Source organism: Ptiloglossa arizonensis, chromosome 9 (assembly GCF_051014685.1).
Source record: "Ptiloglossa arizonensis isolate GNS036 chromosome 9, iyPtiAriz1_principal, whole genome shotgun sequence".
In the NCBI taxonomy this organism is placed as follows: Eukaryota; Metazoa; Arthropoda; class Insecta; order Hymenoptera; family Colletidae; genus Ptiloglossa; species Ptiloglossa arizonensis.
In genome coordinates this window covers 8,691,212-8,718,894 of record NC_135056.1, presented here as the reverse complement: position 1 = coordinate 8,718,894, position 27,683 = coordinate 8,691,212, and the positions used below count along the sequence as shown (strand labels likewise).

Genomic DNA, 27,683 nt, shown 5'->3' with positions numbered 1-27,683 from the left:
GAAACCAGTTAACTCTAGAATAATTTACAAATGCTAAGAACGATCATATTTATATTAGTTTAAAGATGTTCGACGAAACGATTTAAATTGGTACGATCTGCGCACAACTGGCCACGATGAGAATCGAAGTATATTTACTTCGGAGCATGCCCTGCGCTCAATTCGAAAACAAAGCAATATTCGATTTAACAAGTCACGTCGGTCCCTTCGGCATTTTGTGGCCGTTTGAGCGATGACGTCGAGGTGAAAACCACCGAGGGAGAACCTGTGGAACACTTGGCAGCGTACACTGAGGTCAATCGCTCGTGACGAAGGTTTTACAAGGGTGGGAAACGAGGGTTGGGGCGAGGCTGTTTCAGCGACCATGGTTAAGCCCTCAAAGGTGGTTAAGTCGAGTCCAAGGTTGCGTTTAGTGGTTTTTGTATGATACGTCACGGATACGAGACTTATTGCCCGTCTTTGGCCAAACGTTTCTACTTCTTCCAACATTTGAAACCCTCGTGCTTCCATTTACCTGGAACATTGTTTCTTTTGTTATTGTTTCGTTCGCATCTTTTGGAAATTAGAATTGTATGCCAGCTTGATATTTTACTTCACTTACGAAATCGGATACAATTGCATATTATTAACCATAGTTCAGAGTATTCGCAAGTTTCTTACTTTTGATCGTTGGTAAATTTTCATTTAGTACGTTTTCATCTTTAATAATATTCTCTTCGTATATTTTGTTTCAGGTTTCGAATGAATAGTATTATGGATATATTACAGTAATTTGTTCGATTCGATTGATAATTTATGTTACTTCAAATGGTTTAGTAAGAGGTATCGAAAGTATCGAAATTTCACGTAATTTGTATAAATTTTCGATGCCTCTATTTTTATAATGAATATTCAATCGATACTAATATTGTACGATATGGAATAAGCTTTACTATTGTAAACGTATCAAACATAGAAAATAAAATAGATACGAAAATAGACGACACGCGAAGGAACAAAACTTTGAGTAACTGCAAAATTTAATCTTCAAAAGTAATCACCGAGAGTTGTACAGATACTTCAATGCCTTCTAGGTTTACACGGCACTGGTATCAATCGGTATTCATTACAAAAGCATCAGTTTCGAAAATTGATATCTATTGCATACGTGTAGCTGTAATTGATACGTATCGATACTTTCGCGAACGTGTCAAAACACTTTTTGTACAAACCGATACTTTGTTATTTAGTATCGATACATCTGTATAGATCACTAGGTAAAGCAACAATTTTCCTAAAATTGTTTAGATCGTCAAATATTATTCATTTCCCAGTATATTTACAAAGTACTATATTCTTGCAGGGTTATTCGAATTGCAATCGAGCAGAAGAGCGCATTATGGTTAAAGCAACCCAAAAATATCAAGTTCCTTTTCATTTTCTTGCAGCGTACAAATTTAAGAACGTCTCGGGAAACGTTGCGCACGAAATTCGAAAAATTGACAAAAATTACGAAAATTTAAAAGAGACTAGCAATAAAAAATAAGAATAGAGAAATCTTAAATAACCCTATGATTCGTCTCGGGTTTTTTCCTTATTAATAAAAAGAAGCCCGAAATTTCTGTACTTCTCAAAGACTTTTGGAGATTTTGAGCGCGGTGTCGAACGCTCGAACGTTTCCAGGTTAAATAAATTTCGAGACGACACTGTCGGTTAACGCTTAAATAAATTTCGAAACGACACCATTAGTTAACGGAGCAGATGTCCGGTCAGTTCGACTTCCAATAGAAAATCATAACACAAAAGTCATAAACATCCTTAAGATATATCTCTAAACTAATCGAGCTTGACAATTTTTAAATTTAGTAGAAAATACCACCGTCTCTTAAACTCTGTCTACGATAATAGTCGTCCCGGGTTTGTTCCTTATTAATAAAAAGAAGCCCGAAATTTCTAAATTTCTGTAGCTCTCTAAGACTTTTGGAGATTTTGAGCGCGGTGTCGAACGCTCGAACGCTTCCAGGTTAAATAAATTTCGAGACGACGCCGTTGGTTAACGGAGCAGACGTTCGTGTAATCAAAAGTCGAACTAGTTTCAACGGAAAAGAAGCAGTTCCGTGGAATCGCGGCCCTGTACTTTATCCGAGGAATTCTCATCTTCGGGTCGCGTCACGAGTTCTTCCCCCCATCCACCCATCCACCCTCTATCCACCCTCTATCCACCCTCCACCGTCCCAACGCTCACGTAGTTTCTCGAGACGCGCGAGTGGCTAAGTCGCGATGGATGCCATTGATCAGAACGTTCAGCTGTATCCCGTGAAGAGACAAACGGGCCACGGTACATCCACGTCCATGGTGGTAGGTGTCGGGTGGATTTTTCGGGATGGCGGGTGCGGGTATCGTTCTGACTCGTAGCGTCTCGGTGCGAGATTCGTGGGCGGTGCGGGATGGATAACGTAACCGTCGTTACGGTGACAACCGCGTCCGGGATAAATCGAGGTGAAAATTCCATCGTGGAATACGAAAAACGAGGGAGGAGAACGCGAGAACTGTCGCGAGTCGGTGCAAACGTTGCCGTGTGGTTATGGTCTCGCCCGAGACTTATGACAATGGAGTTGCATCCACCCCTTGCGCCAGCGTTGCAACTCGCTGATCGCGGGGAGGAGTGGCCCGAGCGGGGCTGTTTCACCGCGAAAAGCCGTAAAAATCCGAGGAGCTTCCTGGGACGCGATACGCGAAACCGTGTACCTTTCCCGGTTGGTCTTTGAAGGATGTCGAAGCTCTCGGAAGTAACTTTACGCGCGGCAACTCGTAACCGGTATTGTGGCCCGGAGTACGTCTTCCTCGATAAGTTAATCGAAAAGGAAAACACAGGACGATCGAGCAACGCTCGTGTATTAATGGGAACGATACAACGTATCTGTACCACGGTTAGGAAATTCGAAGGTTCCGGAGTATCTACGATCCTCGAATCGTTTTTTGTTTGTAGAAACATATCTTTGTAACGGTAAAAATTGTCACGAGAGTATAGTGTAGAAGATTGTAACGTCCAAGCGATGCAGGAGTCAATATACGGTTGAGAAGCAGCGTCGTTTGTGCAATAATGGGGACGATAACCCAATCAATACTATGGGTCACAAATTCGACCGTTCGAGTGCTCTATATTCAAAGTTTCTACTAATCGGAGTGGGGTTGTGGATTTCTTTTCTTATTGAAACGTTTGTTTGGTATGAGTATTTGGTGTAAGTAAGAATGTCATTGATACTATATATAAATTAATGCATGGAGAATTAAAAATTGTACGGTATAGAAAGGAGTAAAATTATTGGTATTAGAAATGTTTTTATCAGGAGGATTTATTTTTCATCTTTCAATCTTTTATGGTTTTATGGTTTTTTATCTTTACTCTTTCCTTAGTAAAGCACTTAACATTTTTATATAATATTTCCTGCTTTTCAAGACAGCAAGTTGCATAAAACACAAAGAAAATATATGCAAGTTGCATAAATACAAAGAGCTGCATTAAGATAACCATGTATTTGGTTTCGGTGTTATCGTTGCTGAATTTCGGTAGATTTCGAATTACGAAAGTTAGAGAAGATGCAACTGCAGTTCTGTTTGCTTGCAAACGTAGCAACTTTTCGAAAGCGGTTCGAAAACTGAAAAGAATTGGCTTTTTACTTGGGCTGCTAAAAATTTCAAAGAAATTCAATGGTTCGTAAAACGCACAATGGTCGAGGATCTCACGGAATCACGATTAGAAACGCGGTAAAAAACAATAAAGTTTGCTGTATAGTTTGCTAACAAAATTTTGAATTAATTCATGGGTGTAAAAGTAACCAAGAAATAATTTCTATTTATAATAAAAAAAAAAATAAGAGTTCAAAATAGATGATCAAAATATAACTTCTCTTTGCTTTTTCATTTACAAATGAACATTATTCCATAGAAGAATCTCACACGGGTCATTCCACACCGAATCGATAATTTCTTGCAGTCGTGATCAAAGATTTTCAAAAACTTGAAATATATTGTAGTTTGAGTTAAATTAGGAGAGGTTTGAGTCATCGTTTCGCTGGTTTTGAATTTGTTTAAAAAATTCAGGACGTCAAAGTTTGCAATTCTTGACTATTTTTCGAAAACCAGGTTGCATAAATGAATTTTCATCTCCGAAACTGTCAACCGTCGCGAGTTCTTTTTTATTTTTGTTTACATCGAGAGGGATCAACCTTTCGGAATAAATTTTCTTTTGGCCCAACAGTCGTTTTTGCAATGAAAAAATTATAAACAAACATCTGTTTGTAAATTTCGGATCGAAGTGCATCGATGAAAAATACCGAAAATTATATCCCGACTCCCTGAAGCTTCCTGTAGAAAATAATTAACTTCTAGAATGGATATTTCATAATTAATTATAATCTCAATGAGCTGTTAAAGGCCGTGGCGCCCGTTTCAGGTAACTGAACCACGAACTCGAATTTACGTAGCACTCTCTCGTTATATTGTTTCAATCAGGTTTACGATAAAATTAAATTTGGCTGGTTTCGTAGCCTGTATTAATTTAAACAAAGAGTGTGACTCGGTTCTTTCGTATAATAAAACACTTTAACACGAATACATTCTGTTTCCCTTCCACTGTCCTCTCATTCATCTAGATGACATTAATTGCACGAATATTAAACCGATCAGTTATCTGGACTTTGATCAACGAAAACTTTTACCCAAAATGACAATACGTTCGTAGAGCCCTTTATATTACCAGGTATAGCATTCGAAAGTACTTCTGTCTTCGAGAAACTTTCGTACAGTGCGTTTCTGCTTTCTGTAATACCGCGAGTGCATTTTCCAAGATGGTGAATCGCGAGTGTAGCAATCTCTGGAACCGGGAAAGTCGCTATCGGTATAGGAAAGCTCTTCGGAAGGTGTCACTGGAAACGAGAAGATCTTTTTTGATTTTTATGAAAAGGTTCGCACTTTTGCGAAGGTGGTCGCAGGAAATTACTTCGCGAAGAAAAAAAAAAAACAGAACAGATCGAAATTGCATTACACGAAGTCGCACACTAGTGTCATCACGACAGTCACCGATGGGGACTAGTAATAATAATAATATTTATTTGTACATCAAAGGAGGGTCCTTGGTACAAACAATACAAAAACAAAAATGAGATATAACAGAGAGAAACATAAGTAATAAAAGAAAAGGAGAACGATAAATTGCAAAAAAATGGTTAGAAGATTGGTTATAAATAATACCAGCAACGTTGTTCGATTGAGAGTTGTGTTTAAGATAGCAATATTATAATAAATACTGTAGCGGCTTGCCGTACGCCTTGACGAAACGTCTGGCGTGCAAGCAGCTAGCATGGTTTATGACTCACGCGTCAACGAAAGCTATTTGTGAGGAGGCATATTTTTTGGAACTTTCACTAGGCATGTTTCACGTAGCTTTCCCGACGCTACCTCAATAGCTAATTGCAGGAGTCATAAACCAAGGGCTCTGGACGGCACGTGAGGCCCAGAGGGCTGCACACGGTTAGTCACGCGTAGCAGGCCGGAAGGAAGCCCCGCTACGTCACCAAACTTTCTCGTTCCCCACTCGAGCTGGTCTTTCCGAAAAAGCGCGAAAAGCAGCGCTAGGAATAGGCAAGGGTGAGGGAAGCGAGACGCGGTACAAAAAGGAGAAACAAGTCTCCGAAGGGGCTTTTTGGTAACGCGTCTCGATCAAGTACAGTTCGCGCCAGTGACGGTCCGTATTCGCGGAGCTACATCATTTGTATACAAACCTCGACTGATCAATACCGTGATCAGAAAACGATACTGAACACGCAATCATTCGTAGTAACATATAGCAACTACGAGATCCTTCAAGTGGTGAACCCGACGTGATCACGGTACATTGAAAACTCGGTCGTTTGTTTTACATATCTTCACTTACGCGATAATGGCTACGCGAAGTAAGACAGCAACCGCGGCGGACATCAGCGTCACAGAGGCTGAGCCGGTCGCGCCGTCAGCAAGAAGTCACAGTTTTGTGCGTACACCTCCCTTCTGCCCTACGCAACCTTCGGTCTGGTTCAGCCAAATGGAGGCCCAATTTCACCTAAACAACATCACGACAGACACCACCAAATTCTACTACGTGATGGCACATCTGGAGACAAAATACGCCGCAGAAGTACAAGAGATCTTCAACAATCCGCCAGAGAAAAACAAATATGAGACCTTGAAAAAGGAGCTCACCCTGCGTTTGTCAGGCTCGCAGAGCCAACGCATCAGGCAGCTGTGGGAAAACGAGGAGATCGGCGACAGGACACCATCGCAATTCTTGCGTTATATGCGGAACCTGGCAGGTCAGATGGTATCAGAAGAAGGTTTGAGGGAGCTATGGTTGAGCAGACTCCCCGCCATGACCCGAGCCATCGTCACCGGGCGGCCAGATCTCCCCCTCGCGAAGCTGGCGGAAGTGGCGGACCAAATCCAGGAGAAGGCCGCGCCGACACACTCAAGGAGCGTGGCGAGCGTCGAGAAGGACAACGCGACCGACACCATACTAAAAAAATTAGAAAGCATGGAGATAGCAGTTGCAGAGTTGCGGAGCTCACGCCCGAGAGACTGGAGAAGAAACCGGACTCGCTACCGCTCAAGGTCCAGAAGCACGAGCGAGAAGAGACGCCCTTCAAATAAGGGATACTGTTGGTACCACGACACATATGGCAACAGAGCTCATAGGTGCCAGCAGCCATGCCGTTACGTTTCGGGAAACGAGACAACGCGTCGTTGAATGCGGTAAACGACGACGCCCCCAGAACCAACCGCCTCTTTGTATACGACCAAACCAGCAGAAGGGAGTACCTAGTAGATACGGGCTCAGACCTGTGCGTGTATCCGCGCGCACAACTAAAAGGGCCGGTCGCGAGAGCCACGTACGAACTCTTTGCAGCAAATGGCTCCACCATACACACCTACGGCGTGAAGACGTTCCAGTTGGACCTCGGACTCCGCCGTGCCTTCGCCTGGAAATTTGTCATCGCCGACGTCGACAAACCGATCATCGGGGCCGATTTCCTGAGCCATTTCGGGTTGCTGGTCGATCTAAAAAACAGGAGGCTACGGGACCAAGCAACATCGCTGATCGCTAGGGGAAGAGTTGCCGCCATGGAAATAGGGTCAATCAGAACCATCGCGGGAGACTCACCCTACGACCGGTTATTAGCCGAGTTTCCACGAATCACGCGGCCATCGGCGACACCGAGCGAGGTAATCCACGATGTGGTTCATTATATACGTACGGTTCCTGGTCCCCCGACTCATTGTAAACCGCGCCGGTTATCGCCGACAATGTACCAAACCGCCAGGGTAGAATTCGAAAACCTGTTAAATCAGGGGCACATCCGCCCTTCTAAGAGCCAGTGGGCCTCAGCCCTACATATGGTTCCTAGAAAGGACGGCGACTGGCGCCCCTGTGGAGACTACCGAACACTCAACGCGCAAACGATCCCTGACCGCTACCCCATCCCTCACATAGAAGACTTCACGCGAACACTGTCTGGAAAGAAGATCTTTTCCACGATAGATTTAGTCAGGGCATATCACCAGATCCCGGTAAATCCTGCAGACATACCAAAGACCGCGATAACCACACCGTTCGGCCTGTATGAGTACACCGTCATGCCGTTCGGGCTGAGGAATGCCGCTCAAACGTTTCAACGCTTCATCGACATGGTACTGAGGGGTCTAAATTGCACTTACGCGTATCTAGACGATATTTTAGTAGCCTCGGTCGATGAAGCGGAACACATGGAACACCTGAGGCAACTCTTTTCTCGCCTAGAGCGGTACGGCGTGGTGGTCAACGCGAGCAAGTGTGTTTTCGCTGCAAAGCAGGTCGAATTTTTAGGCTATACGGTCGACGCGACAGGTACGAAACCGCAAAGTAAAAAGGTCAGTGCCATAGCGAACTTCCCCAAACCGGAGACCGTCAAACAGCTGCGCAGGTTTCTGGGCATGATAAATTTTTACCGGAGATTTATACCGTGCGCCGCCGAAATACAGAGTCCTTTGAACAAACTCTTGAAAGGCCCGAAATTAAAAGGGAACGCTCCGATACAATGGACGGGGGAAGCGGAGACCGCCGTCAAGAATTTAAAAGAGGCATTAGCGGCCGCCGCCTTATTAGCTCACCCAAACAGGGATTCGCGACTCGCTATTATGGTGGATGCATCGGACCACGCATTAGGTGCTACCCTGCAGCAGCGAGAAGGCGCTTCGTGGCTACCCCTAGCTTTTTACACGAAGGCCTTGTCGTCTGCGCAGAAGAAGTACAGTGCGTACGACAGAGAATTGCTCGCGATGTATGCAGCGGTTAAGTACTTCCGCCACTTAATCGAGGGACGCGAATTCACGATTTTTACCGACCACAAGCCACTCACGTTCGCGTTCCGCCAAAACCCAGAAAAAAGCACGCCGAGGCAGTTTCGGTATCTAGACCTCATAGGGCAGTTCACGACAGATCTCCAACATATCAGCGGCAAGGATAACGAAGTAGCAGACGCTCTGTCGCGAGTAGAATCCATAAGGAAGCCGCTGAATTACAGCGAGTTAGCAAAATCGCAAAATGCCGACCCGGAACTACAGAAGTTCCTCAGGTCGTCTGATACTTCGTTACAATTAAAGCGAATAAATTTAACTTCCGAAGATACGAACATTGTTACCGATATTTCAACCGGAACCGCCCGGCCATTCGTTACACAGCCGTTTCGGCGACAAGTCTTCGCCGCGATACACGGGCTATCGCATCCTGGCGTAAAAGCCACGTTAAGGTTAATTAAACACCGGTTCGTGTGGCCGTCAATGGAGAAAGATTGTCGCGAATGGACCCGATGCTGCCTCGAGTGCCAACGCGCGAAGGTAACCAGACACGTCTCAAGCCCCGTCGGGAATTTCAAGTTACCCTCCGGTAGGTTTGAGCACGTACACATAGACCTGGTAGGCCCATTACCTGTGTCGCGTGGCAAACGATACTGCCTCACTTGCGTAGACCGCTTTTCGCGCTGGCCCGAAGTCTTTCCATTGGAAAACATCGAGGCCGAGTCAGTCGCGAGAGCCCTTGTTTCCGGTTGGGTTGCGCGGTTCGGTACGCCGATGCGGATTACGACCGACCGCGGTAGGCAATTCGAGTCGGAATTATTCAGGCAGGTAAACGCCTTATTAGGAACGACGCACCTGAAAACAACAGCCTACCACCCGGCAGCAAACGGCATGGTCGAACGCTTTCATAGACAACTGAAGGCAGCCATCAAATGCCACGCGGACGACCGATGGACCGACACCTTACCGGTAATCCTGTTAGGTATCCGCGCGGCGTATCGGCCTGAATTAAAATCTTCGACGGCGGAACTAGTTTACGGACAAAGTCTGCGTTTGCCGGCAGAGTTGTTCGTAAACGGTGCCGAGGAGCACAAGCAACCACCAGACCTAGTGCGGCAGCTTCGCACACATTTCCGAGATTTGCGCCCGGTACCCGGATCCAGGCACGGAGGCAAACGCGTTTTTATATTCAAAGACCTATCCACTGCATCACACGTCTTCGTACGCGTGGATGCAGTGAAAGGCCCACTACAGAACCCTTACGAAGGACCGTTCCTGGTGGTGTCACGGTCGGATAAAACATACGTAGTCCGAATACGAGGCAAAGACAACGTAGTAACAATCGACAGACTAAAACCGGCCTATCTCTTCGACGGGGTCAACGAACCCCAATGCGCCAGAGAAGAAGCACCGACCGCCGTCGTCACGCAGGACATAGCGGATAACAATAGTAAAACCCAGGAACCCGTGCGAACCCGCTCGGGCAGGAAAGTTAGATTCCCGGATCGCCTACAAGTCGGTCACTAATTCTTTAAGCTAGTATAACCTTGTAAATAGTAGTAAGTAATCACTGTAAATACCTAGTAGTAAGTATTCCTTGTAAATAACTAGTGGTAAGGTAGTAATTAAGCCGTGGCCAACTTAGGTTAAATAGTAGGTAGCGTTAACACTGGTAAGGGGGTGATGTAGCGGCTTGCCGTACGCCTTGACGAAACGTCTGGCGTGCAAGCAGCTAGCATGGTTTATGACTCACGCGTCAACGAAAGCTATTTGTGAGGAGGCATATTTTTTGGAACTTTCACTAGGCATGTTTCACGTAGCTTTCCCGACGCTACCTCAATAGCTAATTGCAGGAGTCATAAACCAAGGGCTCTGGACGGCACGTGAGGCCCAGAGGGCTGCACACGGTTAGTCACGCGTAGCAGGCCGGAAGGAAGCCCCGCTACGTCACCAAACTTTCTCGTTCCCCACTCGAGCTGGTCTTTCCGAAAAAGCGCGAAAAGCAGCGCTAGGAATAGGCAAGGGTGAGGGAAGCGAGACGCGGTACAAAAAGGAGAAACAAGTCTCCGAAGGGGCTTTTTGGTAACGCGTCTCGATCAAGTACAGTTCGCGCCAGTGACGGTCCGTATTCGCGGAGCTACATCATTTGTATACAAACCTCGACTGATCAATACCGTGATCAGAAAACGATACTGAACACGCAATCATTCGTAGTAACATATAGCAACTACGAGATCCTTCAATACTAATAATAGTAATTTTAAAAGCGATAGCTCGATAGAAAACAAGAGACTAAATAATTATCTTATCGTAAACCTAATCCGTTCAAAGGCACCAAGTATTATTCAAAGTCACTGGCAAATAAAGAGCAACATTTTTCTTATTACAGAAATAAGATTTTCATCTGAAATTATTTCCACATATTTTTGAACACTCTTAAGCGTAAAGAACACACAAATACATGTTACGTACACGAAACCGTTACATTTTCTCGCGACCGAGAGAAAAAACACCGGCCTTGCGACGAAAAAAAAAAAGAAAGAAAAACCCCCCCTTAAAATATTCATATCGTCCAGGTTGGCCCAATTTTATTGTTCGTAATTACGGAAAATCGTAAAAACGTTTACAACGGAGGATTGAAAGTTCGAAATCATTGTTTCCCCACGGTTGTCGACCCATTTCACCGGAAGCTTCGCTTTCGCTTCACGCGGGACAGCCAAGATTAATGCAAAAAACGTCCGACAGACGCGAGAGAGATTACACCAAGTTAAACGTAACATTAAACAGCTGCACCCCGTGCTCGTTCCTTTTTCTTTTATTTCCCCCCGTTTTATTCCAAGCCGTAAACATCCGCCGGTTAGCGGAGCCGAGACTTATCGCGAAGGTGTTGCATCTTCGCCCGCGCATCGGCACATTTTCTCGCCATAAAAAGGTGTGACTACATTGAAGCGAGGGTACTGGAAGTTAACAACGTCGTGTACACTCGCGAAACGGCCCTTCTTATTTCTCCAGGGACGTTTGTCGGACGGTGAAAGATTTTTCTTGCCGCGCCTCCGAACGGTTTCTTCTTCCCCCTACCGACTTGGGGGTTCTGTTCTCTCCAGTCGGCCGCGTGCTTTCTCTCCTCGCTCCTGTATCGATTTCCTCGGGAATCGGTCTCCGTGATCGGAATTCAATCAGTTTCTTACACTTCATTCGCGCGATAAATGAATCCCATCGAGTCCCGGTTAAATTTTCAGAATGTAATACTTCTCGCGCCGCCTGTTCAGGGCTCGTTGTTACCGCCGCCTCTGTCGGTTTTCTTCACGAGAACAAATATTTCACGAACACGCCGGTTAATTCGAGCATTCAAAAGAATTCGAAACTTGGAGAAAACCTAGCTAGAGCGATGGTAATGATTCTTCTTTTTTTCTTCTTCTCGTTTTGTTTCGTTCGTAACGTCTCCACGAAGTTATCGCGAGTTCTCGTATTACCTATCCACGAAACCCTAAAATGTATTCGAAGAAAGTTTAATTCAAAGATCCGCGGTTTTCGATATCTTAGAACACGGTGACAAAGAACGTTGGAAAATAGTTTCGAAAATAGTTACCGTCTTGGTCAGAAATTTGTGGAAATGAATTTCTGAGATTCGCAAGTAAGCTTAGTATTTCGATCGCGACGATCGTTGGATGAGGTTAAGAAAGAATCCACCGGTGTATTTTGTGTGAAATTTTTCGTATAAATTTGTTAAAGCGATATTACCGAACGCATCTATAATCCTTCGTTCAATGTTCGACCGTTTCGTTGTAAGATGTAAATATCGTTGTAGAAATGTTGAAACTGGAATTACTTTCTCATCGAATGGCTTTACAAACCAGATGTTACGATCGCGGTGCAAAATTTCGGCAAATGACCGCACGACGTGAATATCGACGTGTTGAAATAAAAAATATTTCCTATGCGTGCAAACTTATCGATCTATCCATGAGCGTTCGCTATTTTTCGTTATTGCGAAAGGGAATATCGTAGCTGGGACATTGTTGTTCGAAAATCGCTCCATAAAAACCCAACAGTGTTTCGCTATACGTCTCGTGTGTTGCACCAACAGCCAATCAAATTTATCGTCGGGACAATAGGATCCGTAATGGAGGTCCGCTTGTTTGCAGATCGGGTCGTGTTTGTCCGTTCATCGAGTGTAGCAGAAAACTTTCCCCGTAAAATAGAGTCCGTGTACATAGACGTCGTCACGCTCCTGTTCTCTCGAATATATCCGTAAGGAGTCTGTCCGCAATTCCCGGAGCGATTCATTCCACCAATGAATATCCATAACCTTGGCGGGCTCGTAGATCACTCGACCGCTTGAAAGCATTGTAGATCATCCACCTCGTCCGGGATTCCATATTTGGTTCACGCTCTCAGCGACGATTTGTCCGGTTCAACGCGATTAGACTCTAAGCACGTCTCTCCCTATCTCTCCCTGTCTCTCCCGGTCTCTCCCGGTCTCTCCCTCAAAGTTCTTTTACTTTTCGTCTTTTCTTTTTTCTTTAGTCGCGTAAATATTCCTCTAAATTCTTTTCTGCATCATTGACGATCATTTTAATCAACCCCGGCTCAGTATTAAATAATTTGTTTCTGAAAATGACGAATCGGTACCTTTTTTCTGATTCATAATGAATTGAAATCATTTTAATCAATTCTGACGCAGTTTTGGGTAAAATGTAATTACATTTCGCAAATAGTAAATCGATAACTTTTTTATTTTTTATTTGTTCGTCGATAAGTTGTTAGGGAAAGAATTTTTATTCTTCTTTGCTTCGTATACGATCGTTTTAATCGACTCTGATGCAGTATTGAACAAAATATAATTATATTTCGAAAATAATGAATTAATAATTTTTTGACGGATAAAAAATTGAGGCAAGACGTTATTGGTTGGGCTTTCCAAAGCACACACAGTTGTAAAATTAATTAAACGCATAAACTCAATGTTTCGTTCATATTTGTTGGATCTCTTCAGGATTTTAATTTAAGGTTAGAGTACCATGTGCTTCGGTAAAAGAATCTGTTCCAATAACGTTTGATTTTTCTTCGTAATGAAATTTAATTAAATCGACAATTGACAATTTTAATTGAAATTTGTAATTACGAATACTGACTCTTGTCAAAGAAACAATCGTTTATTCATTGGCCTTTGGACGAAAATAATATCTTCGGTCTCTTCTAGGTCATCCGAAGGTATTAACGCAATATTTTACAAATTTAAATGTAAATGATGTAATATTTTAGAAAAAGTGAAAAAATAATAAATGCATACTTTGAAAATACAAGATTGTTTATCTTAGTATGTAGTGGTTAATGAAACATAAAAAAGGAAACAAACGCATTATAAAAATATTATACATCTAACAGCCCGTGCCAGGTGAACACATGGCAACATAGTTGCATGGCGGACTCATTCCTCTAATGAGAAGCTGCATGAACTAATTTCGAAATAAAAATTCTCAAAAATGAAAGCAAACTTTGCAAGCTACTATTATATTTTCTTTAAAACGAAAATGTATCATTTACGTTTCTCTTTGTAATTCCGAAACACTGCATATAACTTAGACACTCGATATAAATATTATTCGCTATATTTACCACTTTCAACCACTCAGTTTCTCACATTAAAAGATAATTATTACTCCTTCGACCACAAAATATTCCTTCTCACAATTAAATAAAATAATGTCTTCTTCGGACAGTCTACGATACCGAGGAAAATAGATAGCAGAAATTTTTTAAAAGGTCAACGTTCGAAGAAGGATAGTACTTTTCCAGTGACATTTCTCCGATCGTTTTAATTGTATTTTCTTAATGCATTTCTATCGCAATGTCGTTTAAATGGTCTTCAAATGAAATGAATTTCTAAATAACCTTAAAAATAATGGTCCTATAACGTTTTCTCCGTTCCCGGCGCGGTAAACAGCGATATTTCATGAGACGACTTTCGGTGACATTAGCGACATTTCGATAGCAATTGCAATTTTATGGTAATCGATGCGCGAACATAAATCGTGTTTATGGTGTGACGAGGTTTTCGTTTCGTTTTAGGTGGCCTGGATGCTCTTCGACAAGAGTGCCATCCTGACGGTACAACATCACGTTATTACCAGGAACCCCAGGATAACTGTATCGCATGATAAACACAGAACTTGGTACCTACATATCAAAGAGGTACAAGAGGACGACAAGGGAAGGTACATGTGCCAGATTAATACGGCAACTGCGAAAACACAATACGGCTATCTGGACGTCGTCGGTGAGTAATTTTCTTTAGTTCCTTTATGTTTCTTGTCTTGCTTGTAACGTGATCGTACGATTGTTCGGAAGATGAAACGTCCGAGAGTAAAAATGGCGCGAGCACAACTTTACGACCGATACGTCGCTGACGCGACAAAAGACATGGTGGAATATTTTTCGATATCGAACGAGATAAATTACTTCGGCTGTCTTTGCATTATGTTACACCGATTGCAATAAGTTTATACGTTGTAACTGTCGTTCTATAATAAATTAGGCCTCGACGTCGCTTGACTGGAACAAAGTTTCGTGGCTAATAATTTAGCACTACCTGTTAAATGTAGACTTGTTGATCAATAACGTTATTCAAAGGAGTTATTTACGGCTAGTTCGAGTGAGTAACTAACTCTTGTACACTTGTTGACGCAACGAAGAATAATTTAATGCCTCGCTTTTCGATTACTCTGAATAATGTCAAGATTAATGACTAACGGAGCGTTTTACGGAATTCTTAACAGCTCTAATGGGCCATTTTTACTCTCTGACGTTGCGTATTAATAAAATTGTAAAGTGACTCGACGATTGAAACGTTAAACGTTATTAATTTATAAAATTTACTATGGTTTCATTCTCGTTTTATAAATTACAGAATCGTAACATTTGTCCATACGTTAGCTGCAATCTACACCAATCGACACTGAGTAATATTTCGTATAAGATTTATTGCCTTTCAGTGTGTATTTACATTTTGATCGTCAAGATCGGTACGTTTTAAAATTTTATTAATATTCTGCAACAATTAAAACGTTTTCTTTGGGAAACATTTCAAAATTATTTACCCGTTTCAACGATAATTTTGAACGCTTTTCAAATATTTCATTTTATATTTTTTAACGTAATATTCATCCGTATAAAAACATTCTCGAACGATGAACCAATAATCCGGCGTTCTGACAATTTCATGATAAAAAAAGCAATTATACTAGTCTTTCGTCCTCGTACCTCCGTCATTCGAACGTTCTATCATCCAAATGTTCTGTTGTTCAAACAGTCTCGTAGTGATAAATGGCACCCCACATATAATGTTTACATGCAATACCTTTATGTAAACCGTTCTGTATTCGACCAATAGTGACCTAATAGTAATAATTTAGTACGAAGCCAACAGTGTACGATGTGACAATATAATTAAACGGAAACGTATAATGTTCACTATTGAAACAAAATGCAAAATAATTAAACAATTGGAATACAGCGAAAATGCAACAAAATTGATAAAAAATACATAATATTCGGAAATTTACAATCACAGATATTAAAAAACAAAAGTATACTATTGAAAATTATTCCGAGCACATAGATCTTTTATAAAAAAATAAAGATGTAAACAATGTCGCGTTTCAATGGTTTCTACAACAAAGAAATAAAGCGATATCATAATATGGACAAATAATACGCGAGAAAGTTTTAAAGTTGAAGTTCTGCGTTGAACAATAAATTATTTTTCCTTCGACCAAGGAATCATGGAATGAATGTGAACGTTTTTAAAAATATTTTAAATACCTTAGAATTAGGGTGCACGCCTTTGAAAGCACTTTAAATACCATAGATTCCATGTAGGAGCATTTGAAAACACCTTGAATACAACAAAATCCACGTGAAGGTATTTGAAAACACTTTAAATATCATAAAATCAGTTCTGCACCAGATCACAGACACTGCGGATTAGACACTTAATCGTTCAGCGGTCATAAATTAAAACACATTATTCGACGAGTCGGAAACCTTGTCTGTTTTTCTTCTGGAAAAGGCAAAAATACTGAGCGCATTTTATTCGTTTTACGCCCGTTCGTGTTATTTTTATCAGATTTGCAAACATCACAGGCTTCTCGTATCCCGTTCTATAATCCGAAATCTCATGTTTAAACCTTTCTCTCGTAATTTCCATACGAAGAATTATAATTATCCTGCTTTCGTTTGCATTCCGCTTCGTCGTTGCAATTAACGCGTGTACTTTCGTATCGTATGCCTCTTTAACAATATAATTGTTAACGTCTACGTAACATTTATCGTATTTAACGAATGAAACGGACATAGAAAAATATGATCAAAAATACGGTATTTAAAATCCAATAGTCTCTATTGAAAATATTCTACGGAAAAACATCGGGCTGTGATCGGTGCTGTGTAAAAATGAATATTTTCAACATGCGCAAATGTATAGAATCGGTGAAAAATATTTGCCCGGAATCACGTTGAGAATCTTCGATACATATGAGTGTGTACTCCGATATCGAATTATTTGGGTCTCTCTGGTTCGTAGGTAAAATGAAACCGTTTTCAAAAACGTTAGACGATGTAATTGTGGTTTTCATTTCGGTTCGGACAAATATCTGCGATATTTTTCCAATTTGAAACCATATTTTAACCCTTTGGGCTCAAGAGGAGATCGCCACCTAATTCTTGGAAATTGGAATTGAAATATTACGTTCTTGTAGAGTGTAAACGCACGTATGGGTAGTATATAAAAATGTTCCATTCCAAATTCATTTTACGACTCAAAGGATTTTCTCGAGACGTCGGTTTCCGGTAGCAAAGAAGCCTCGAATTCAAAGGGTTAAGATACTTGCGAGAAACAGTTTTTCCGTAATCGTTAAACTCAACTACCCAAAGCACGAGTACAGAGTACTTCTTCTACACTATTTTCAATCCCAACGTATAGATATGAATTTTACATAGTCTCAAAATAATTAAAAAATGATCAATTTCGAGTGTGCAGTGTTCTCCAGGTCGTCGATTCGATCGATGGCCGAGTTTTTCAATTTACTCGCACGGCCGAGAATATCGTTAGATGGTCCGTGAGACTACCCAAAGCACGAGTACAGAGTACTTCTTCTACACTATTTTCAATCCCAACGTATAGATACGAATTTTACATACAGTCTCAAAATGATTAAAAAATGATCAATTTCGAGTGTGTAGTGTTCTCCAGGTCGCCGATTCGATCGATGGCCGAGTTTTTCAATTTACTCGCGCGGCCCGAGGACATCGTTAGATGGCCCGTGAGATTATCGTTCGGCGCCCTTGTCGTCGAATCACGGATTCGTACTTCCGGTATCCATAAACAGCGGGCGTACCGATTCGAGAGATATCGTATTTCCGATCCGGACGAGTTCCACCGAGTGAGCCAAACGCGGGACCGTACGCGCGGACGGGTAAAATCCTCCCGCCCTCTTCTCGGTCCGAGAGGACAGGGCAATAATAATTTAATCAGCGGAGGGTATCTATAAGTCTGGAAATCGCGAGGAGTGGAGGATCCGAGGGGTTAGAGCCGGTCTTCGTTCTGCCATTCGAGCGAACATATTAATATCTCGAGTTTTGACGTCTGAAGTCGTCGGCGAGGCGAGACTCGGTGCCGGGATACCGGAAACACTGTCGGAGGGGAAAGGGGGTGGGGACAGGAGGGGAATGTTGCAGTAGTCGGAGGAGTAATCAGAGGGCTAGATTAATTGTTTCCACGGGACTCTTGGCCCAGCGTTGCACAAATACACGGAAGACTTCCGCGCGGCACTTCGTGATAATGCAGACGGAACAGACACAATGCCGTAGCCTAGCGATAACTCGCGGGGCCTCCACGGCCGACTCGAGCCGAGCATGCGAGAAATGTGTAACGTGTGTAAATATTCCATACGGGGCTGAGTCACTTAAAGTTACCACCTGAGGCGTTTACCTTGCTCCTGAGCTAATAAACGGTTTTCGGGAGTTTGACGATTTCGACCGCCGCGGCTCCTGCTCGATCCCCGTGTAAATTATACGGGGCCGCGCGCCGCGTTTCGATTCTTCCCACGTGTTTTCGTGTACGGGGAACCCGAGATGGTACGATCGAACGAAATTCGCGGGACACTTTCTTCGGGAATTTTCGCCTCACCGAAAAGAAAAATTATCTTGGGCTCGATTCAAAGGAATACACTCGATGTCGATGCAAATTCCGTTACGAGTGGAGGAAGAATTAAAAATCATTTTTGGTCTAGATGGTTACGATCGAAAAGAAATACTCCTGGTTTTAGTCCAGTTTAAGAGGAAATATACTTTCTTGTGGTAAGAAATGTCAGTTTTATGTGTGATATGGAGGATAGTCGTAACGAGACATTTTTTATTCTTGTTAGAAGTGTTCGACGAACCATCGAACTTTCGAGACAGGGTAACGTAAATTTATTCGGGGAAAAGCTAATTACACAGAGAGGGAAATACGTGTTTGGATAAGTCGAAGTACGAAATATTACAAAAAGACACCTGCGGGGGTAAAATGTCATTATATTGGGTTGTTCGGAAAGTAATTTCATTTTTTGTTTGGTGAAAATGAAACACGATTCTTTTAGATTGTATAAAGATTTTACTAAATTGTACATTCTCCATTTTGGAAAACGAAATGACTTTTCGAACAACCTAATAGAACAAACATTTCAAGATTCCGTAGTGTCTAACTAAATTCAGGTGGACTGTTATTATTATGGATGATTAACGATTTTGATTCCCCTTTGTATAGAATTGATACAACAAAGTACACATCAGGTATATAAACAAAATAAGGAGAGAATACATCGTGAAATAAAATGAATAAAATCAAGTAAAATAAAACCAAATAAAATAAAATGAATAAAATAAAGTAAAGTAAAGTAAAACAAAACGAATAAAATAAAGTGAAACGAAACAAAATACAATAACGTAAAGTAAAATAAATGCAATAGCCTTAATCTATTACCGAAATTTCGCGGAAAGATGGTACGAGAGAAGGGAAGGACCAAGTTTCTCGGAAAACTCGTTACGAATATATCATTCTTATAAATACACGGTGTTTCGTGCAGCTGGAAAGTCGATACGGTATCCCCGCAATAATTTCCTCGGTATACTCGGAATCGTGACACCGTGGAAACCGTGATCTCGAGTCCTCGCGCGAAAATAGCGCAAACCTTACCACTTCGTGCGTACAAGTTTCGTTACGTTATCGGACGTATCGCCGATAATACACCAACGGGACGTATCCGGCGATCAATTTTTCGTTCGAGTCACACTCCTCGAAAGGCCTCCCATTCCCCATCCCGGACGAGATGCGCATAATAACAGCTTTCAATTTACGATCGAGTTCGGCGATAATCCATGAATCGAAGATAACGATAACCCGATGATCGCACCGTTTTATCCAATAACGTGTACACACTCGTCTTCCCTATCCACCCACCCCCGACCCCCTTTCCGCCCTCGTTTCATCTTCCATCCGCGGAGAGGCGTACCGTTCGCTCCTTTGCGCGCGGGGCCACGGTCTTTTTCTCTCTGTCCTCTCGTAAATAAGGCGGAAGCCGGGGACTATCTGACTTTTATTCGATTTAGAGGCGAGTCGGCGAGCTTAACCAGTAAAGAAGCTCGAGTGGAGCCGAGAAGCGCACACTGCGAAACGTGACGCTGAGCTTTCGACCCGTGCCGTACATTTTTCGACGCTTCGTGTGTCCCGCTCTCCCTTTCGTACTCCGGTACCACCCACTTCTGATCCACCTCACTTCTTTCTCCGTCTTACCCTCCCGCGTGCTCGACGCTCGGCTACTATACGGATTCCGTTGCGTTTTTACCGGTTATCGAGTTCCCGGCCGAGGACGATTGGACGAGTTGTTGTCGGTTCAATTGGCCTTCCTTCGTAACGAGGAGAAGGAGCGTGTTACGATACTCGCGAGCCTGTACGCAATTTCATATCTGTTTCTGCTTTCCACCCCGTTTCCTCGTGCAACCTTTTTATCGGAAAGTCAATAGCGACACGCTCTCGACGTGCCCGAGACGCGCTGGAAGCGCGGTGCTTTTGAATCGCGACGACGGTTGGACGATGATCGACGAAAGAACAACGGGTGTGCGACGATTTTAAGAGGATCAAATTTTTTTAACGCGACAGCTGCGTCACTTTCCGAGGATCAGGGATTTCCTTGCGGTCGTCTCTAGAGGATAACGCTTCCACCGTGGAACACGGAATCGTAGTTTTCCACGATGCAAAGTGGTTCGAACGACATAGGAACAAAATTAGAGAAAATCGATACGAGAGCAAAATAAATGCTACGCCAAAATTGGTATCGGAATGTTTTCGAGATCGTTGAATGAAAATCAACCTCGAATCTGAATGTGAATCCGAAGAATTTTGTTCGAGAATGACAACCACGAATCTGAAATGAAAATTGCTGAAAATAAAGCAAGAAAGTGACGTAAGGATAAATAAGAGAGAGCGTTATATTTCTGTTTCGAGCGTTGAATAAATGTTAGTTTCTCGTGGAATACGATCATTTTATACCGAAGAGACACGTCCACGCTTTATCCTCGACGCGTGTACGGGTTTATAGTGTGCGTTGAGCGTCTACGGTCGAGGTACTTGCTCCTCGTTCGAACTTCGATAATTTGAATTTGCATGTGTACATGCGACCAAGGAATACTGTTTCGTGTCAGATATATTTAACACACGTCACGCGCCAAATTGATCTTACGTGACAAGGAGTACGGAATTGCGCATAATGTGTAACAACAACGGTTCGGTATAATTGAACAAAAATACAATTTGAATTAAACTCGTGAAGGGGACAGACGCGAAGATACTTGATCAAAATCGTTCATCGGTCTGAAGTTACGAACTGGTCTTATTCGAGGTCGCAGGTTTTCTAAATTTTTAATATTGTCTCTGCTCTAACGGATTCAATTTGTGTTCAAGCCCCGCTAGAGCTCGAATTCTCCTCTCAAGGCTCTGGTGGAAAGTCCAGGTTCTAAAGTGGGGCGCAGTAGTCTTCCCACGACTCCATTTGAGCGTTCTCCTAATTTGTGGAACTTCCTAATTGCCATTGAGAGCGCTACGGTTGAACGGTTTCCCGGTGAAAGTAGTTGATATTTCCAGCCGTACCCCAAGTCCTTTAAAAAACATAACAAACGGAAAACCTGCCAAAGTTGTAATCGAGTAGATTGTTCGGTCAAGAACATTTCCTCGAAGAAGGAACCTTTTTTATCTTCCCTCGTTTAATGTCATACCGAGCCTCGATTATTCGTTGCGGCATGGTTGAGTATATTTACACTTATTGTTGCGCGTTGGTCGGTGAGAAGAATCGATATTGGTTAACTAAATTCTATATCGAGGGACCGAAGACCTTTTGCAAGTTGCAACACTTACAATAATCTGCTCCCGAACCTTTTTTCACTGTCGATGAAACAAATTTGGGGTTTATTCGAAAATTTGAATATCAATTTCGTTTTGGCCTTAAACGTCACGATTAACGAAATATTTGCCGTTGGAATTACCCATTAAAAATACGACACTGCGAATAAAATGGTAAAATTGATCTTTTCGAAAAGTTGTTTAAGGTGAGTCTGTTTGGCAATCGTTCCTGACTATTTATACATACATGTATATTGTAAACGAACGACGCGCGTTATCTCTGCTTCGCCACGACGTTATCAGAATACAAGTTCGTAATCAAGGAATAGACAAACGGAAGTATCTCTTTGAAGTGTCGAGAGCAACTGTCGTCAAACAGCTCGTTAGTTGTCTTGTCTACAACTAACAACTACCTATCTCCATTTATTAACATACCCAATGAAACACTGAATAACATTGAGAAACATAATAAAACATTGTAATACATTATACACATAATAATACGTAGAAGTTCTCGAAAATGTGTCGGTAATGGAGTCGTACAAATGCAATGAAAAGTACAGAAATTTTCATTTTCATTGACGAATGAAATTTTAACATAAGAGATTCATTGCTCTCGATCAGTGGGGGCACACGAACAAAGGGTTATAGAATCGTTTGAGTATGAAAAAGCAAGTGTAAGAACGACAGAGAAAGGTGAATGTGTTTCAGTAACATGTGGTGACGTTTCACGCATTAGCATTCGTGAATCTAAAGTCTTTTGCCTATCACCGCAATGCTTATCACAGCAGAGAATGTTCTACCTTTATCACAGAGTTCGACTCGAAATAATTAGACTTTTTATAATCTGCGAATCATCGAGAATAAGTACGAAAGACCCTGGACTCTGGTCTCCGACAGTTGCAAGGAAAGTTTGCTCTTGGGTCATTTTTGTTCAACGCAATTCCATCAGGGATAAGACCTGGATCCGTTTCATTGGCATTCAGTGCGAGTTCCGCGTCGTAACGCCCATGGGTACCGAGACTTTCGCCTACAGCTTTATGGATTGGAGATCACGAACTATAGAAGTATTTACCTCCTAATCCACCTCTGTCGAGAGGTTTGACTCGGAGTAACCGGATCTCTCGTCATTTTTGAATCATCAAAAACGGCTACAGAGGACCCTGGACTCTAGTCTCTACCAGTTAGAGGAAACTCTAATCTTGGGTCGTTTTTGTTGCTAGATTTTGACACAATTCTACAAATCTAGGTGCATATTCGAATAAGGTCGTGTTTAGTTGTGTTTATCGGAAAAACAATGCCAATCTATTAGTATTATCAATATATCAATACTTCATTACTCCATTCACTACTTTGTAGAAAAAAACAGGTTGTCTACTAATGTGTATCAGCTTTTTAAGGAATCAGATAGACGAAGAATTACTCCAAGCTCTTCAAAATCTTTGCTCGTATTGCTGGACTATGACTCCAACAACGATCTCGAAAACACTAGTGTCATTCTCGAACGTAGCGTAAGCCCGATCACGAATCTAATGCTAACTTCAACAATGCGAAGAATCGATGAATTCGACAATAGTTCGAAAGTATTCCTAGCGGTGTTGTTGAAAAGTTTAGAAATACAGATCCTGAAAGTTACTTTGCAGCGAAGTAACGCGTACAACATTGCAGTTCTCTCTGCAGAAGTGGTTGAAAATGCCCCCCATGGGCTTGAAGACATCTTCTCTGGACACACGTCTTATTTTCGAAGATCCTTCTCTAGAGGTCGATGAGATTCGTCGAATCTAGGTCTGGGTTAAGTCAGCCACAGGGTGGTAATTGTATCCTTCGATTCATCAACTCTCTGGAATGTTCTCGTAGACCTTTCACTTCGGTAGACTCCGCGGATAATAGTTCGAACTAGAGAGAACGAGCAGGCTAGATTTCACGAGAGATTATGCGATTACCAAACAGATCTTCCAGATACTGAAGCGACGAAGAAACTATGCATAGTGGTATCGTCCTGTTCGAACCAGGCTTTTTTAGTTTCGTGGTGAGTGTGACAAGTTGAAAACTATTAAGAAATTTTGAGTGTATTTATAGTGTCAGAGAAGAAAATGACGAGTCTCTATAATTTAAGTATAATTTTCCCAATTTCATCTCCAGTTGAGAAAACAATATCTTAACAATGTTTCCAGCATTCTTTACTTAACGAGGTTACTACAATTTAGGTAATCCATCAAAATTTGTATCATCCATTGGCTTTTTTAGTTTCGTGCTGAATGTGACGAGTTGAAAACTATTAAGAAATTTTGAGTGTATTTATAGTGTCAGAGAAGAAAATGACGAGTCTCTATAATTTAAGTATAATTTTCCCAATTTCATCTCCAGTTGAGAAAACAATACCTTAACAATGTTTCCAGCATTCTTCACTTAACGAGGTTACTAGAAATAGTTACCTCTTAAGTTACCTCCCAGTAACTTCACTTAACTTAGGTAATCCATCAAAATTTATATCGTCCGTTGGATTCAACGTCGCAAAGGAAATATACGAATGCAAGCTTGCACGAAATTGATAATACTATAACGGTAAACTTATTTCCTCTTCTTCAACGATAACTGAAATAACCATAAAAATTTTGTTCGTTGTCGTTCCAAAGAAGACCGTTCCAGAGACCGATACTCTTGATGGAACAGAGTTAAAAGTTTTGGAATACTTTCCTTCGTTTTAAGTCGCAAAATGAAAACACAGAGGTATGGGAACACACAGGGACAACCTAGGGGCAGCTTCGTTTTGCCAAAAGTAGATTTTGAACACTGGTTAACGAAGCTGTTCGCTCTCCCATTTTTTTTTTCCCGCGCGAAACAGAGGCACCGAAAATTTCCGCTCCTCTCTCCGTTTCCTAAACAGCTGCTTTTTGTGCTTCCGTCGCGCCGCGCGAGGCTCAAAAGACACTGCATTTCTGCTTTTATCCGGCCATCAAATTTCACGACGCGAATTCAAGAATACTCAAAGCCCGGCATGATGTGGCACAAAGGGAATTCGTAGAGCGTCGTGTATACATTACGTATTGTATCGCTGAACGCGTGTCGTCACAGCCGTACATCATATATTACACCAGCTCGAGACCGCATTCCCTAAGGGAGCCGTGTAATTAGTAATTTGTAGTTCCAGTGGCTTCATTCATCGAGGCACATAACAGTCATTTCGACACGCGTTTCTCCGCTGTTACCTTTGTCTACGAATCGTGCTCCGTTAAGTCTCAGAGTACATTACTCCGTTCTGCATTGAGCCACTGAAATTTCCAAAAGTCTCCTGTTTTCTTTCTTTCCCTCCCCCTCTCTCTCGTTTCGTTTCCTTTAATTCGCGGCACCACGGAAACGCGGAAATAGAAAACTTGGTTAAAAATTTCTAGTTGAACTCTTTACCCGCGAAACAACATCCGACGCTTTGATCGGCACTTTTCTCGCGTAACAAGATCAGTCCAATTACGAAAACGTCAATTTCTTATGACTCGGAGTTGTAATTATATTCGCGTCAATGATCATTGAAATTTTACACCGAGACGGTTTACAGAGTGTATTTCGATCGTGATTTCGACGTCTGCGGAATTATGGAATTTTCTTGCAAGTATTTTAAGGTGTATTAAACTTTCGACAGAATTGTGTCATATTGTCGCAGTCGGAGTAGTCGAGTCATTTGTTACTAGTTTTCGAACCGACAGGACAACTGTCTTGGAACTAGTTTCAATTTTACGCGAGATATTTAATATTCTTCGTATTATTAATCGGGTATGTATTCGTGTATATAATTGGTCGAGTTGGCTGGAATAAATTAATACAAAAGGTGTTCCGAAATTCCCTATTTCGTATAGTTTTCATGCCCTTTCGAATGTTAATGAATCTACAAGAAGTCGCTTCTCTTCTAATTTGATGCTTTAGAGCCGCGTAAAAGATACGAAAAAGTTCATTATCGTCCCTTTTGAAATCCTTTTACATTCGTCAGAAATATTTTTTACGTCGTTGATACTTTCGACAACATTCTCACGATTCAATGGCGATATATTGATCTCGTTTCGATAACAATAAAAATATGCTTCGCGGTCAATCGTCGCAAACAAACATTCAGTGGTTGAAGTAGCTGTTTACACCTTCGTCGTTGAATCATCGATGTGAATCATTCGTACTTTCGGTACCCATAAACAACGCATGTCCCGTTTGAGCAGTCGGTCGTATTTCCGTTCCTAACGAGGACGCTAGTTTCCTCTTCTTCGTTCTTTTTCTCTACTCGCAGTCTTCGTCTTCGACGAATAAATTCTTCTCCCCTTTCTTTCGAATTTCTCGAAGTACAGGAACGTGTATTTTCGAAACGAATTCTGGACGCGTCGTTGTGTCTCGTTTCGTCGCTTATTTCGATACTTCTTTGCACGGAGCAACCGTTTGTTCAAGCAGTCGTCGAATACTATTTCGAAACGTATCAGCGATTATCTTGTGTCGAGAACCGGTTGACGTTCAATACGAAATATTTCAAAAGATATATATAGTGTACTGTTAATTATTCAAAGCAAAGAACAAATTCTGTGTCTTAATGAAACTCATAAAGCATTACAAAAGTACTCTAGAAGTCCCTTAAACCAGTAATTGAAAACATAGAATTTTTTTATCGTAAATCTAACTTTATATTTTTGTACAAAACGTGAATTATTTCGATAGTATCGTATTGTGGCGACACCTCTCATACTCGCCACTAAAAGTAAACTTAACCGCTGACCGTTTCTCGCAAGTCTCCTCTACTAGATCGTTCGATAAATTTTGTTGTTCGATAAATCACTAGGATGATCGAATTTTCGTCGACGAGACCGAGACGAAACCATAGAACATTAAAGATTCAAAGTTACCGTCAACCGCAGTCGTTCAGTCTCTTCCTACGAAACACCGCTACATTATGTACGAGTTTATTCTGATAGATTGTCTCGCACAAATTTAATTAGGCGTGCGAGAACACGTAGCGCTGAAATACCAGTTCGGGAACCGCGCGTCGCAACAGCAAGGAAGACGTCGGCGAAAATAAAAGTGAAAATAAACTATCGATCTCGACGTCCGGTGCTAATTTTATCGAACATCCGACGCCCTTAAAATTGTTAAGACTTTCTCTCTACGAGCTGTACAGCGACTTTCACCCCGTATTGGTAGCCAATTTTGTAAGAAGTCGCATGGAAAAGTCTCGAGAAAGGATCCCAACTTCGACCAGCCGCGGCGGTATTCTACGTCGAGTGCCTCTCCCTATTCGTTACCGCGAACAATTTTCCCCTTTCCTATTTGGAAGGAAATTCTCTAATTGGAGATTTTTCCATCTTACCCGCAACGCGGAGTCCCTGACCCCGATCAAAAGCGCTCTCGAACACAATAACTCTCACAGATCATTAAGCCCCGCGAAGCATATTCCAGAAATATTTCACCCCGGCCCTGTGCCTGCTTTAAAAAGGGAATCCAGTCATTTGGTCCCGAGGCTGAGGAAGGCAATAAAAGCCACGATACCGAGAGGAGGAGGAGGAGGAACGAATCTACACACGGTCTGCTACTTACTTAAGTGCTTACATATTTACTCGATTCTCGGAGCGGCGGTCAGCACCCGGTGAGCCGCTCTTGCATCTTCCTTTTCTTCTACTGTTTCTCGAGTGGCCAATTACGGACAACGGAGATTTCAGAGACTCCCTGTGAAGGGTAAACGAAGAACTTGACCGATTATCGACCGGGTGCAGAGAGATCCTCACGTTTGTAGCTTTCGTTTTCAAGGCGCGACGTCGAGATTGTCTCGAAAGCGGGGTAGGTAACGCAATGTTGTCTCAAATCGAAAAGGGGAAGAGATTCGAGGAGAATAATAGCTTTCGAAAAGAAACTGATATTTGGGAATTTCTTCAGACGA

General features: G+C 42.1%; 1 protein-coding gene across 2 annotated transcripts in view; it reads left to right on the top strand.

Annotated features, from left to right (window-relative positions):
* Window positions 1-27,683, top strand: part of LOC143150886 (lachesin) — a 452,222-nt gene that overhangs the window by 206,819 nt on the left and 217,720 nt on the right. For both annotated transcript variants that reach the window (XM_076319439.1, XM_076319438.1), the window contains exon 3: window positions 14,419-14,626. In XM_076319439.1, the coding sequence (XP_076175554.1) occupies window positions 14,419-14,626 (208 nt within the window). The remainder of the gene's footprint in view (window positions 1-14,418; window positions 14,627-27,683) is intronic.